Source organism: Choloepus didactylus, chromosome 2, assembly GCF_015220235.1.
Source record: "Choloepus didactylus isolate mChoDid1 chromosome 2, mChoDid1.pri, whole genome shotgun sequence".
NCBI lineage: Eukaryota > Metazoa > Chordata > Mammalia > Pilosa > Megalonychidae > Choloepus > Choloepus didactylus.
In genome coordinates this window covers 175,004,565-175,020,505 of record NC_051308.1, presented here as the reverse complement: position 1 = coordinate 175,020,505, position 15,941 = coordinate 175,004,565, and the positions used below count along the sequence as shown (strand labels likewise).

The 15,941-nt window shown below is 34.7% G+C and overlaps 1 protein-coding gene across 6 annotated transcripts in view; it reads left to right on the top strand.

The window, feature by feature from the left end:
- Positions 1-15,941, top strand: part of LRRC7 (leucine rich repeat containing 7) — a 618,288-nt gene that overhangs the window by 552,323 nt on the left and 50,024 nt on the right. For 5 of the 6 annotated variants that reach the window (XR_005215335.1, XM_037826923.1, XM_037826929.1 and 2 more), the window contains one exon: positions 1,350-1,442. Coding sequence is in view for 5 of the 6 variants with exons in the window: in XM_037826923.1 (XP_037682851.1) it covers positions 1,350-1,442 (93 nt within the window). In the remaining variant the exon portion in view is untranslated. Of the gene's footprint in view, positions 1-1,349; positions 1,443-8,726; positions 9,639-15,941 lie in introns of those variants that run through there. The other variant, XM_037826925.1, reaches the window with a different exon arrangement.

Genomic DNA, 15,941 nt, shown 5'->3' with positions numbered 1-15,941 from the left:
TTAAGAAAGCAAATGTTTTCCAGCATCTTTAAGAACTTTTCCAGTATATATTTAAATAAATACAAAATATATGTTAATATATTTCTTTTGATTGTTTCTTAACCCTTTATTATCATTTGCATGCTAACCTCTGGTAACAATTGGGTTCCCCTAGTTTCCAGTTCCTTGTTATGTACTTAAAAAGTTATAAAGTGTGGTTTTTTCCCTTATATAACCAAAGTATATGCTGCTTCTGTGTCTCAAGTCTTCCTATAATCAAGGATCATCTTATCCCATGTTAAATGGAAAATTAGCTTTTTACCACAAGCCCCCACACCGGTCCCAGCTTAGGATCATCAAGAAGTCTTAGGTTTGTTGTAGTTTTCTCTAGGTCATCTCTGGCACTTCTGCTGAATTTTGAATCTACTCTCTGTGTATCAACTCTTATAATGGCTGTCATCTTCACTACGGACTTACAAGGTGGCTTCCACTCCTAATGCTATCATTTCCCCATAGTACCACAAAGAACAAAGCTCTTGTGTTTAACAGACTTTTATTGATAATTATTGCAGAAGTGATATAACACAGAACACTAGAAATTAGCCCTCTCAGTCCTAAACATTTATTGGTCATTCCCTGTCACAAACAGTTTCTCCATATTCTTGCCATCTTTCTTTACTAGACCTCTTCACAGTTTTCTCCGCTTTCATCTAAGGTCACTAACTCCCTCTCCAGGACCTGGTGACAAACTCAAAACTCTATTTTACTGAGCAATTCATTCTCCCTTTGCTTCACCCTCACCCATTAAGCTATGCCCAGAAGTTCTCTACTTTCTCAAACTAAAATCCCTGCTATTTCTAAACAATAGAATAATAGACAGAGGAGATGAATTGTGGCACTCTCCCAGAAAGCAGAAGCAACTATTTGAATAGTCATATTCTCCCTCAATCTCCATTTGAAAGTTCTTTCATTTATCTATACAGTCCTCTCTAATTGGCCTCAATTACATGCACATTTATGGCAGATAGCTAAAGTAATGTACAATCTTTTAAGTGTTTATAAGACTTTTAATTTTTTAAAACTGTTCATCAGTTTAGTCCTGCATGTGGTGAAGAATAAGAAGTTAGTAATGTCTGGTTGCCAGGGTAATTCCAAGCTAGTTTCAATCGTAACTGATCCCTATAGAAACACTAAATACTTTGCCAGAGTTTGTACTCTATGCCTTTTGCATACCAAGTCAAAGTAAACTAACACTGAGAACTTAAGAAATACTCATATCTTTTGAACTGGGATGCAGTTATTTGAATATATTTAGCTTTGTTTGATTTTTTTTTTTAATTTTGTTACCCTTTTATATCTTTTTTACATAGTTTTGTGTGAGAATAGAAAAGAATCCTGGCCTTGGATTTAGTATCAGTGGTGGAATTAGTGGACAAGGAAATCCATTCAAACCTTCTGACAAGGTAAGAAGTCAATTTTTTATTGATAATTTTAATTTGAAAAGCATTGTTTTTCATTACAGCTACAAATGTTAGTCAGGAAAAGTTTTAAGTGTTTTTTCGTTGTTGGCTTTTTGTTTTGTTTTGTTTTGTTTTGCTGTCAAATAAGAAAAAATACATTTAAACATTCTATTTAAAGGAAAAAGGTTGTTTTTTTTTTGTTTTTTTGTTTTTTTTTATTCACAGTGGTATATGTACGTAAAGAAATCTGTGTAGGCAATTTCTGTTGGTTCCAAAAGTTTATTTGTAAATTACGCATTTGGGTAAAATGCTTTCTCACAGAGACAGAGTGATTAGATAGTGATTCCATGCCAGGGCCAGCTGACTGACATCTCTTTAATCCATTGTGTTCCTAAAGTAAATTATTTCACTAATACAATTTGTAGAACTGAAAAACCACAGATAACAAATTTTCTGTGAGAATATCAGAGTTAGTGTTGGCAAAAGATTCAGAGCCTCCTCACATGCTCATCCCTGCTTGTCGAACCATGAGATAAACGTACACTGCCACCTCCAACTCTAACTGCAGCCATTGCCTGGATATCCTAGTATGGATCATCTGAAATTATTATTTAAAAAAATATTCACCCTGAGCTATATAACCTGCCCTGCTAACATCAGTGTTTAATGCTTTCAGCTTTGAATCAGTTAGTAATTATATTTTGATGAGATGATTGGAATGATCTTCTTTTGACCTCGTAACATTTAATTGCAGTAGGTGATATCATAAAACTTTGGAATGGTGAAGAAAAATAAAACTTCCACAGGCTCTCACCTCACCATTAGATCACAACCCGGTGTGGACCTTTGAACTTACCCCTGTAATAAAAAATAACCCACAGATCAGTTTTGTCATGAGACCTGCTTCTTAAAACACTTGGATGCCCTAACTCTGGAGATTTTTGTAGCTTGGAGCAGAGCTTTTAATACCTTCTTTTCCTCCATTTCTTCCCAATCTTCCTGTTTCTTACATTCTTCCTGCCCCTCTTCCTTTCCTTTCTGAAGGATGGGAGAAGGAATTCAACCAAAGGAAGAAGTAGTCACACTATAAATATTAGGAATGAAGAGACTAGAGAAAAATCCTCAGTGACCATGGGTGGGAGTTCCTTTGGTCAACTGGTTGGAATAGATATTCATATATAAGGAATGTGTAATATTCATGGATTAAAAGTATTTAAAAGGATCAAAGTGTTTACTGAATTTTAAAAGTATTAATATATATTAACACAAAGGTATAAAAGTTCAAAATTATCAGAAACATATGGTGGTATCTTTAATAGCCTCAAATCACTGTATCTTATTCATCTTGACCCCTCCTTTTGTCTCTGGTTTTACATCTCCTCCATAAATTCTTTCAATGAAAAGTTAAGTTAATAACCTTATCATTCTAAAGATAGTTGAAATTCAAAAAACATGTTTCGCTCTCCTTTCTTGTCAGCATTTAAATGTTTTCACTATATATATGGAAAGCACAGGGTAATAAATTAAGGATGAACAGATTGCTAAATAGACAAAGATGTCTGAACACCGTGGCATTTACCATTAACTGCAGGGGACAGTAGGTCTGAGGCTTTCAAGTCATTGCCTGTAACTCTCTACTAGGATGAATACGAACACGTTGTAACTATTACTTTAATTTCTCATTTGTAACATTTTGACGACTCTAGTGATACTGAATTATTTGTATGATCTTGTAATTTGTTCTTTCGGTTAAATGTAGTAGATATAGAGGCTTGAAATTACGTGATGTGTCAATCAAAAGATTTCCCCCCAAAGGCACTTTCCTTTGCCTGTGAAACACTTCATAATCTGAAAAGCAAATCTCCATTATTACAGAATTGATGAGAGCAATTAAAAGTTGCAAATCTACAGAAGACTTTCAAGACTGCTCTTAATTTATTGACAATTTTTTGGTGTCACACACAATCATTTGTGGATACTTCATTAATGTCCACAGGACCTAAAGACATTGGCTCTGACAATTTTCACAAGAATTTAGTCCACTCACAAAATGAAGGAATGGTTCACATTCTTGTAGTGATTGTGTACAATTTAGACAAGAACCTATTGTCTATACCCGCCCCAAAATACCAACAGCAAGAAAATGAAAATGAACTAAAATACTCCTCTCTCTCTCCAGTGTTGAAACACAGCTTGTTTGGGTTTTTTTTTTTTGGAAGGAGAAGGTTTTTGTTTTTTTTTGTTTGCTTGCTTGTTTGTTTATGAGTTGTCTAATTTGCAGCTGGGGTGAGAAGAACCAAATTAAGCAGATGTTTAAATTCAAAAGATACTGCCTGACTCTTGAGGTTGGGAGTATGGGACTGGTGCAAAAGTGAACTGTGGTGTTTAGGCTGGCTGAAGTTCAGATCTAAATTCTAGGGTGGTATAACATTATTGGAAAAAAACACTTAGGACTACCCAAAGTTAACTGAGGCTCATAGGGCAGATTCAGGATTAAGCCAGATATAGGGAACTATTTTGTACCAGATTTTGAAAGCTTATAATATCTGGTCTAGCAAACTTACCTCCCCTTCAAGGCCCCAAGGTAGCCCTGATCAGATATGGCCTCCATAGTGTGAAGGGATGGGGCACATTTAGCCCTACAGTTTATGCGAAAATGTTCACAAAATTATGAGAACAATGTTCAGTAGTTGAACAAATCAGTGCACTATCATGGAGTTCATTATTTTGGGATTCATTTCCAAGTGAAAATTGCTTTTCCCTTCTTGGAAAGAGAGAACTGTAGAACACTGGCTGTAAATGGCCCCATGTAATGTTTGCCTCTGCCCTCCCGGTGAAGTAGATGATGGCAATGTTCCGTTTTGTAATAATAGAGAAACATCACTGGCAAGATGACAAGATGCTGCAAAGAGATGAACAATTTTGATCCAACAAAAAATCTGATGATAATAATAAAAGAAGTAAAAATAGTATCCTTTTATTGAGTATCTATGATGTGCTGAGCACTGTATTAGTGTCTTTTTATAAAGGAACTTATTTAATCTTCATAACAACCTCTGTTAGTTAAACATTATTATTATTGTCCATTTTAGTGAGGCCCAGAGGGGTTAATTAACTTGTCCAAATGCATATAGCTGATCTGTGACAGACAAGATTTGAACCCAAATTGTTCTGATGTCAAATCCTTTTCTCTTAATAAGCAATATAATACATGCCTCTATCTGCAAATGCCACTTAGCAGAAGACATGACAAAGGTATACCCTGTAGATTTGAAAGTAATTTGATATTCTAATATTGAAAGTATTACTGAACCCTCTAATTAGTCATAGTCTAGATATTTGCCCCCACAATTCTTTCAAAGACAGCATGTATTCTCTATTGAACCTAGATAATTAGGAGCGTACTGTACAGAATGGATTGCTAAGCAATTATATAACTGTGGACTAAGATATTACAGTGGTGATTCTGCCAGTGGAGCAAGCCACAATATTCTTTGCCTATTTTTAAACATTCATAAAATAATAATTCACAACTGCATAATTTAAGAAATTTACCAATACAGTTCCCACAGGATATTGTTAGAGAGAAGAAACTGGATTAATGGATGACTGATACCAGACTATTGTAGCAATTTCATAAGACAACCAAGGACTCTGCAAATGAAAGGTTTTTAATGACGCTTTCACAAAGTTCATCACTCAGGAACTCATATCCCTCCTTCTCCCATTTGGGAAAGGAAGGACTAAGCTCCTGGATTTGAAAGATATTAAAGAAGACTCATGGCCCCTTTCTCTTTATACTCTGAAGGTGTAGCATTAAACAGTCCGATGAACAATTATCCAGGCATAGGATCAAAATGAAAGATATATTGTGGATCCAGCCTATCCTTAAAGGACTTGACAGCTGGAAGTATGTATGCCAGAACTTTGGGGCCAAAGAATCTCTTATTCTCCACAGTTTATCATAAACACCATGATCAGCAGATGCCAGAGAGCCTACCCATATTTCCACTGATTTGGGCAATCAGGATGTTGCCACAGAAATTATAGAAGAAACAAATCCACATTCTTTTTAAAATGCCTTAATTTGCCTATGTTGCAGACACAATCCTCAGCTAGGGAATGAATACTGGAGTCATGGAATTTCAAAATAAATTACTATAATCTACTATAACTTATTCTACATTACCTTTAAATTATTGACTCAAGATGTCAAAATGGTCTGCAACAGAAATCAAACCCCTCCTTCTTTTCACCCCAACTTCTACCCCTAGAAGAAAATAGGATATGTTATTTGTGGAGTTTTATATCTTTAATATCAAGAGAAGAGGGTTGGACATGCAGAATCAAAGCATTTATTTGATACCTTTACCTGAGGATAACAATACCCAAAGGCACCCATGGCAATGGCAAGTTTGAAATTGCACAAGAATAATTTTTCAGTTTTGCTCAGCCTTGTGACATTGGATGATTGAAAGGTTGCAAAAGATGTGATTTTGACTATGGAAAAAGCTACATACTATTTCTCTACTTCCTGTCATGTATTCTCCATGGATATAAAAATCAAGAATACTATACACATTTGTCTAGAACCCCACACAGCATGCAGTATATATTTACTACATAAATATTAAACCTTATAAAACATATTTCCTTCATTTTGTACAACTACTGGACAAATAGGCTTTATTTTATATATTTCTAAATTCCCTTTTACAAGTAATATAATTTATATATTTGTTCCACCCTTAATTTTACTTTAACTGATCATGTATTACACAATAATCTGGAGACTATAAATTATGTCAAAGTAACATTCAGGAGCAAGGAATAGAGATTACATTGTTTATAGACTGTACCTTGGAATAAATTTTAAAGGAATTGAAACAGACTTAATTTCATAGATGAAGTTGGATTTTTAAAAAGTAAATTTCAAACAAATTATTTTACAACACATCTGATTACTTTAGTTGCATCTTAGTCACATTGCAGTTTGAGATTCAGATTACACTTGGTTGACTGAGAAGATTAAAAGTGTGATGAAATGTTTTTAATGTATTTTTGCCTATTCTGTTCTTTGTCTCATATGTTGGAAGAAAATTCCCAAATCTATTCAGAAATAGTGGTAGAGATGTAGCCTTCACAATCTCCTATTAATAGGATTCCTACAAATATGAATAGTTATACAAAGCTTTTTTAAAAGTCATGGCCATGTGCTTTAGCCAATTGGAAAATGTCGCTATCAAGACATTGTGATATAAAGAAGACCTGGATTTCAGCTTATAGAAGCATATAATCAAATATCATTCAGCACAGGCTTGCTTCTTCAGGAAAATCTCTCTGGGACATACTGTGAAAACTAAGATCAATAAAAAGTACCATTTAAATAAGGACATTCATTGGGAATTTTAATTAAATAACATATTTAGAACATCACTGGAATTGTGAATATATCACTATGTGATATTTTGTGACCATCAGTAAAATATTTTTTCAATAATGTTAAAGCCCAAGTGTGTGGCTACCTATATTAGCTTCTGGGGTTATATATTATTTGTGTTCTGTCTACTGCATCATTTTAGCCATTTAGCATGAAATAAAATAAGAGAAAAAAATGGTGTAAGAAAGGATTTTGACACTATTTTTAAGTTTGTTGCTATACATTGGAAAAATATCAATCACTTCTTGATAAAAATGAAAGCACTTAAAATTAGTTCATAAATAATATCTAATAATTACCAACAAGAATTGACAGGTCCGTCAACGAGAAAAAGTTAATTACTGAGAGACAAATAGATCTTTAGGAAGTGTGTGAAAGCTTTCATATTCCATTTGCAAAGTTACTGCTACATGTTTTAATTCCATGGACCTCATAGTATTTCCAATTTCTTCCTTAAAAAGATTATAACCAATTAGAATTCTTGGAAATATCATGATGCCAAATTCATAGAACTAAAACAAAATAAAATAAATTACAAGGAATACTAGCCAGGTCTCTGCCCATAGCAGTATTGTTTAACTTTTTTCCGTACAATATTTGAAAGTACATGTGTGCATATAAATGTATATAATGTCAATATCATTCACTTTCCCCCCATTCAATCCCAGAAGTTATTCAGTGCTCCAGGATGGTGTGGAGATATTTCATCTCCTGACCCTGTCCCCCAGTGAATCACTAGTAAGCAAAATAAAGTATCTACATATTCCTACTAGGGAAGGAATACTGTAGTGCTTTCACCTTTGTAGTTTGCATTTTACTTAAGTCAGTTTCTCTAGAAGCTGAGTGTGAGAAGGGGATTTAGTGCCAGAGGTTAAGTAAAGAAGCGTTCTCAGGTGAAATCTGTTGGAGAATGAGGGAAGTGGGCTAGGGTAGGAGAGAAAACAGGGCAAAGTGGAAGCCTCATCCCCTAGGGTGCTCTGGAGCATGCATGGTTCCACAGAGTTGTCTCATCTTGAGGAAGGAATGGCCTTTTGTATCCTCTTATCAGCCGGTCAGTGGCTACAGGCCACCCCCGGGAGGAGGCTGTAACCCACGCATTTCCTAGTGAGGAGGCTACAGGATGGAGGTAATTTTCAAGAGAAGAGCCCAGATGTGAGCTGTTAGTACCTGCAGGATTAGTACACCATTCTGGGCAGATCACCAAGACTGCCCATTACAGTATTTTTTCCATTGTAATTTTTCCATTGTTCAAAAGAAAAGTACTTTGGTACCAGGGATTCCTATAGGCCTTCTATGAGAATTACTGCCCTGAAGCCCTCATGCTTTCGATGATGGTATCTGAGAGGGATTGCCAAAACAACCGATACTTCACTATGGATCCTGAAATTGGCTGTGTCAGAGTTTTAACAAGGATCCCCATGAAAATCTGCTTTTAAATCCTGATAATTTTTCTGATTAAATGTTTTTCTTAAAAAAAAAAATTAAAAAGAAACAGAGAAACATTGCTATTTCCATAAATAGAGCCCCCTAGTCCCTCTAAGAGAAAGTAATCACTAATTGAACCAAATCTCCATTCTATTGTAGCTGGAGAAAGTGATTTGCAAAACTAGGTATTGCTCAGAAGGAGTAGGAAAGTTTGGAGTGAATGCCCTCAGATGGAAGAAAAAAGTTTGGTTAACAATAGATAGGTGTTAAGCCGAGAGAAATCTAAAGTAAGTTAAAAAGGAAGAAAGAAAGAAAGAGAGAGAGAGAGAAAGAAAGAAAAAAAAAAGAAAAAGAAAAAGAAAAGGAAAAAAAAGATCCAGGTAACTACACATTACTATCATTGTGCTATTTTTCTCTCTTAGGTGTGTGAAGAAATCATGAAGATTCAGAGTTGATTCTTAAGTCTGTAAATGTAAACTTAAACACTCCCAGAGATCCTCTGAATGAGTTGGGGGAAAGCCACCAACAAATGAGAATAGATTTCCAGGGAAGACACCAAGTTAAGCTGAAGTCCTGGAACTATGCTGGAAAGAGTTGGACTAGTAGATCAGGATTCAGAGTGATTTATTAATATACATTTACCACATCTAATTTTTTTATATTGCTAATATAATAGATATATTTAAAATATCTAGCTAAATTTAAAGATAAATCCAGAGTTAGATTAAGCATTAAGTAATAACAGTTTAGGATTACTGTATTAGAAACCAAATTACACATCTGAATTTATTTATCTATCATCTTTAGAGTATAACTAATGTCATACGTAGTCTTAGTAACTAATTCTATTTTCTTAAATATAATGGAATAGGAAGCTACTTCCTATATTTGAAACCCAGTTGTTTAGCCCCATCACCAAACCCAAACCACATTCCCATAGCAAGAACATTCATTAATAGGAAATAAGAAACATCTTTTAGTATTGAACTAAAAATTAAAGTGAACAAAGAAAAATCATATCTTAAATTTCTCTCTTTGTTTACTGAGGTTTATTGAGGTCTCTTTTATTGAGAGAGAGAAAAAATTCATATTTTCCTCCATCTCACTATAAAAATTGCAACAATATAGAGACCAAAAAGTAGGGGAAAACCCTTTTTCACTCTACTCCACACTGCCCATATACAGCCTTGGCCTACGAGTCACTTTATCCGTCAAGTTATCATAAAGAATTCACAACTACAGTGTCTTCTGGCATTTGCCACCAGCCTTTGTTGACTTCCTGATTTCCCTGCCACCTTTAAGAAAGACTTCTGGGATTCTCTGACTATTCAACAATGTGTAGCCGTTAAATAAAATAATATTAAACCTCTGAGAATCATCTGGTTTGGCTGACTATGGCTTACAATAAAACGATTTTCACTTCAAAAATTTTTAGCATAAGTGCCCAAAAAAGATTTGACTGAATTCTTCATTTTTAACTCATTATTTTGATATGGTGCGAATAGTGTCAAAAATTTATACAACTGAAAGGGCTTTGAAGGGAGCCTGTAAGGATGGATGATAATTAGATACCTGATTGCTGATACTGTTTTAGAATACCTAGGAAGGAGAATCCACAGCTACCTACAGTTACCCACTCCTGTTTTTAATAGTTTCTTTTCTACTATTTTATGCTATTTATGAAGCTGAGAAGAAAAGTCATTGGGGGCTCTGACAGAATCAGAAAAGTATTTGAAGCTCAGCAATCCAAATATTCACCACGAGTTGATACCTCATATTAAATGCGGGCTTTGAAGGATATATGAAATCAAATAAATAGAAAATACTTCTTTTATTCTTCCCAAAGAGGCAAGAAATATGGAAAGTGAAATAAGAAGAAATAAAAAATAGTGAAAGGGTATGATCATTTCAAAAGAAAATATGATGATAAAGTGAAACAAATTCCTTTTTAAGCTCAAGAGTTTGATCAAGAAATACAGTCACAGAAGGTAGACATTCCAAAGAAATGTTTAATTGCTAGCTAATAAGTGGAATATTGGAACAATTAATAAGATAAAATTATAATTATAAAGTAACTAAAGCCAAACACAATTTTAGCTCTTATGTTCAAATTCCCTGAAAAAGAGTGGCCCACAAAGATCAGCATCAAACTAGTAAAAAATATTCTACTTGTCAATTTTTCATTTCTAACAGCAATCTCTTAGAAAAGGGAATAAATTGCTTACTTTTTGTATCTTTTTGCAAGTCAGAAGAGCATTATATTGAAAACTATATATATAGATAATGATAGTTGGCTACTAAACAGACTTTACAATGAACTAAAAGAACAGTGAAAATCCAAAGACCGAACAATGTATTTCTTCTTTTAGGAAAATCTCCATTATATATTTTCACTAAGATATTTGTAATAGCATACTCAATTCTGTGGGTTCCATTTGTCTCCTTGGTGCTCCAGTGAATTATTAATATTTTTTTTTTACAAATGCGAACAAGTGATTTCCAATTTGATATTTCTTTATAAAAAAATAGAGTGTGAAATTCCTTGAATGTCTGAATAAAATTTTTGTGAACGTGTTAGAGGCCTTTGTTTGGTCAGTTGTAGAATATTTATCTGCATCTCCATCATTTGAAGCCCAAATTTTCTAAGTTTCTAAAGAAATTCTCCTTTCTGTTCATCTTTTATAGATTTTACATTTTGTTGCTTCAGTTAGCTAAAATTGAGTCATAAATTGAAAAGTTATATTCAGCTGCTAGTGCCATTTTTTTATTTCTCTCTCATCCTTCTTCCCCTCCCACCCTCCCTACTTCCATCTCTCCTTTCTTTTCTACTGGCTGTGGGATAAATCTTTCCTTTTACTGCATTAAATTTCTCAGTTGCTATGATAGGAATTTGTTCAAAGCCTAAAATTTGATGCACAACAATTAACCTTAAAATATTTTGGCATCATACTTTTGATTCATGTAGAGGAAAACTATTGATAATACCTTTATCCTTGATGTGTCAAGTCTTCTAATAAATCGTAGGGACAAAGTAAACATAGCCTACTGTGTGCATTTAATGTTGCTTCTAAAAGCCACAATATAGCTTCATATGAACCTTGCTGACTTCGTGAAAAAGAATTAATATTTATCCCTTTTTTGGCAAAGAAATAATTTCCTTTAAAAGTTATTGAATCTATTACCATGTGTGCTATTTTCATGAGTCATTTTTCTTCCAGAAACACTCTTTGAACTTTCATAATTATATGAAAGCATGGAACACTATGTTCTATAACATGTTAAGCAATGTGTTCTGAATTGTAATAAAATGCAATTTTTATTTGAGATATGGCCTTCCTAGAAACCAATTTTTTAGCTTCAGGTTACAGCCAAGACTTTTCATAATTTTAAAGAAAAGCTTATTTCATAAATTGAAGTTGAAGTTCCCTTAAGACAGTTTCTATTTTGGTGTCTACATTTATAATAGCTGAGACTGTCAGTCATTCACTGTCATCATTAAAAGCCATACAGAGCTCCTTTCTCTTCTAAACTTAAGAGTTTAAATGTTTGCCTCCTAGACTACCTTGCTGAGTACTTTAAGGTTTATGTCCACAGGTATAGAGGCTAGGTAAATAGTAAAACAAGGTCAGATCTTACCACTATGAGAAACCACCCAAACTCACTCTTTCAGAATTACTTGTGAAAAGCACAACTTTTCATAAGCTCATTATGGGTACTTTTGCACTAACCAATTGTGACTTGCAGAAAGATTGGCTAAAAAGGGGGAAAAATATCAAAATACAATAGGTCATGCCTATGTGTGGCATCCAGCCAGCACGCCCTATATTAGCCTTGTTTCAAACCTATGAGGGTCCCTCTGTAATGCATGGGTCTGTGGGGTCTGGGTCTGTTTCTTACCCACTCGGACATTAGTGTCTGAGGAGAACGTAGACTTACTTCCTTTTGAAAGGACGTTGCAGCACCTACTATGTTGTCCTCTTGTGAGATGCCCTCCAGTGGTGGTGCTGAAGGAATACCATTGTGCTTTCCAGCCAGTAAGGAACTTGGTTACTGTTCAAGAGGCGAGCAACATCAGAAAAACATACTTAGAGACCTCATAAGCCACTAGTTAGATTATAGAAATCATTACTATAAATACCTGGTGCCCCTGACTTGGACCTGCCAAAGGAAGTAGCCCTTGAAAGTTGCTTAGAGCCAACAGGAAGCACCTCTCCCCTCCAAGTGGGACTCATGTCCTCTACTTGAGTGTCAAAAATAATGGAAGCCATTATCGCTGAAAGCCACCACTAAGAAACCACAGATGAGGCTGGAGAGATATCCCAGCTCTCTCCCTATTACCCTCCCTAAATAAGAGATGTCCATCTCATTATTTGTTGGTAATTCAAGGGAAAGATGGAAAATGTTAGCCATTCAATATACTCTATGCTGAGAGGAACCAATAAATCTGTATAGTTGGAGAATGGGAAACTCTCAGTGTGGGCTTTGCTGGACGAAAACACCTTGGATTGTAGCTTGACCTTCCAATAATAATTATTATTATAATAACATCTCTTGAGCCTCTACTGAGGTACCATCTACAGTTCTAATTATTTTATATGTAGTTACCTAATCCAATAACTCTATGAGTTATGTATTATTTTTATATCCATTTTACTGAAGAGGGTAAGTACACAAAAGTGAAGTAACTTACCCAAAGCCACCAATGTGTAAATGGTGAATACAGACAGGCTAACTATAGAGCTCTGCTCCTAATCACTTCTTATGCTGTGCAGTAGGCAGGAAAATGGTTCAAGTGCTAATCCCAGAACATGTGAATATGTTACCTTATGTGGTAAGAGATTATACAGATGTGATTAAGTTAAGGACCTTGAGATAGAGAGATTGTCCTGTATATCCTGGGCCCAATCTAATCACATGAGTCCTTAATGGTGGAGAATATTTCCCAGCTGTGGTCAGAGGGACCACAGATGAATGGTCAAAGGGATGCACCATTTCTGACTTTGAAGATGGAGGAAGTGGGTCATGAGCCAAGGAACATGGACATTCCCTAGAAGGTGGAAAAGGCAAGGAAACAGATTCTCCCCTCGAGCTTCCAGAAAGAAATTCTTCCCTGCCAACACCTTTGTTTTAGCCTAGGGAGACCTGTATTGGTACTTATAACCTAAAGAACTGTAAGATGATAAATTTTTGATGTCTTTACATTACTAAGTTTGTGGTAATTTGTCACAGCAGCAATAGAAAACTGATACACATCACCTCATCAGAAAAGAGAGTTTTAAGGTATTTTCCTTCCTTGGGCAAAATGGTCTTGCTATAACTGTAGGTATAGGTTGTTTCAATAATTTTAGCTGTAATGCCTGATAGTTTGTCCCTCATTTAGCACTCTTCCCCATGTTTCAAAAAACTGAACATATTTTAGAGCTTGCCTGCACATTTGTAAGATGTCATTATTTGGATCTTTGATACAGACAAGATAGCTTCCTGTTGTTTAGAAGTTATGAGATGGCTTTTTTAATTTTCAGAACACAAATAGACTGTTGATTTTCTGCCAAATTCTGTCATCAAGGCAAAAATATTCTTTGAAGTCTCAGAAAAACAATGCGTTTGTTGAATGGATAACATTGCTACAATGCGCTTTTTCAAAACAGTGTCAACGTTTTCATATTTCTCATCAATATTCATCTTAATAGAGACTGTAAAATGGGTTATGTCTTTGGTCCCTTTCATATGGCAGTGTATGCACATAATCACAATGAAAAATTAGGGCACTGGCCTTTGCCAGCAGTCTTTTGGGAAACATTCCAACTCCACAGATAATGAATGCCACAGACCATTATCAAATATAGCACTCATTGCTATCTGTTTCAACTAAAGTGGCAGTATACTGGATGGTAGGATATATAGAGAAAAAAAAGGAAACTATACCAATGGGCAGTAGCAATTTCTTAGCTGATGAGGTTTATTGATTGGAGAGAAATAATAAAGCATTAGAAAAAAGCAATAAATGCCTTGGAAGATTTGGACCACCATTGTGGTAAGCTTCAAAGCAAGACTTCAGAACAGTGGTTGAATTCTGCAGGGCTATGTGATGGATGAAATTAAACCTGCCACAGACACCACATTTGTATTCTTTCAGCAGTCAGGTTGTGGAGTGTTGCTACTTCTTCCCAGCATTGCAGATACGGTGGCTATAATTCAGTGCCTATGGTTTGGATTCATACAAACATTATTAAAATTGTTCCTGTACAACGAGCTGAGGATAGGCAATCAAAACTAACTGGGTAACACAGACTTGGACTGCTTGGATAAAATAATAGTCAAAACAACTTTGCCTTCAGCAATCAGGGAAGCAGTGGCTTATTTTGGGCAATAGGTTTATTCTGCCTGTTGTACAGAGACTCCAATAACAAAGCAGAGTAGGGGGTGGGGTGGCGCTATCAGGTGAGCTGATTGCACATACAGTCTCCAGGATTGGAAGAATATAACAGCTGTATGCCCGGTATGGGAAGGACTGTGGAGCTTATATTAGTTGTCACAATTAGTAGCATCACCTGCTGTTTTCACTGGTCTGTTGGATTTATTATTGTGCCTGAATTCAAGCCCTTTTCAAACAACCAGTTTTATTTTTCCTTCTAAATTGACCATTTGTATAACTGAATAGACCAAAATCAACTAGCCATTTAAACATTACGATGTCTTTCCTAATAGTGCCACCATTAACCTGAAAACTTAAAAAAGCGCTTTTATTATTATTTTCTTAATGACTTAAGTAGTGCATAATCATTGTAGAAAATCAGAAAACACAGATAAGCAAAAAGAAAAAATATCTTATGTCCCATTGCCCAATATAACCACTGTTGATATTTATGAATGTATCCTTCCAAACATTTTCCCACACAAATATACATATAAATATATTTCAGCAAAATTAGGATCATACCACACATAATGTTTTACAACCTGCTTGTTTCACTAAGCTTTCATGTCCCCCAGTATCAGCCATCTAGAACTTCATTTTTAATGACCACATACCATTCCATTGTACAAGTTAACCATAGTTTCTTTAACCAATATCCTGTTATTAGGTATTTAGATATGATTTATAATTTTGCATTATTACACACAGTAATACTGAGATGAACATCTTAGCACACATATATTGCATTAAGGTCTGTTTATTTTCTTAATATAAGTTCTAGTCAAATTATTAATTTAAAAGTTATGCAGTTTTCTAGGTATTTTGATGACTATCTGTAGTCTCATTTTTAAATGAGAAGGAAAATAGATTAAATCAGAAATACAGAAAACATTCAAAAGCCTTAAATTAATAAACTTCAGACATATCTGAAATGCTAAGTGAAAATACCAATAGAACTATTTTAATTTTTTTTTCTTTGCTACCCATTTACATGCACACAGAAAGCACATGCACACACAAAGGTATGGGTTTAAGTGAGAGTCATTAGGTTTACAAATCAGCAAATGAAACATGATATTCAAGATAACAGTCAAGGATATTAAAATACTTCTATAAATAATTCTAAGGATTTTTTTAAAAATTCATAACTTCTGTACTGAGATATGATTCACATACTATAAAATTCACCCTTTTCAAGTGTACAATTCAGTGGATTTTA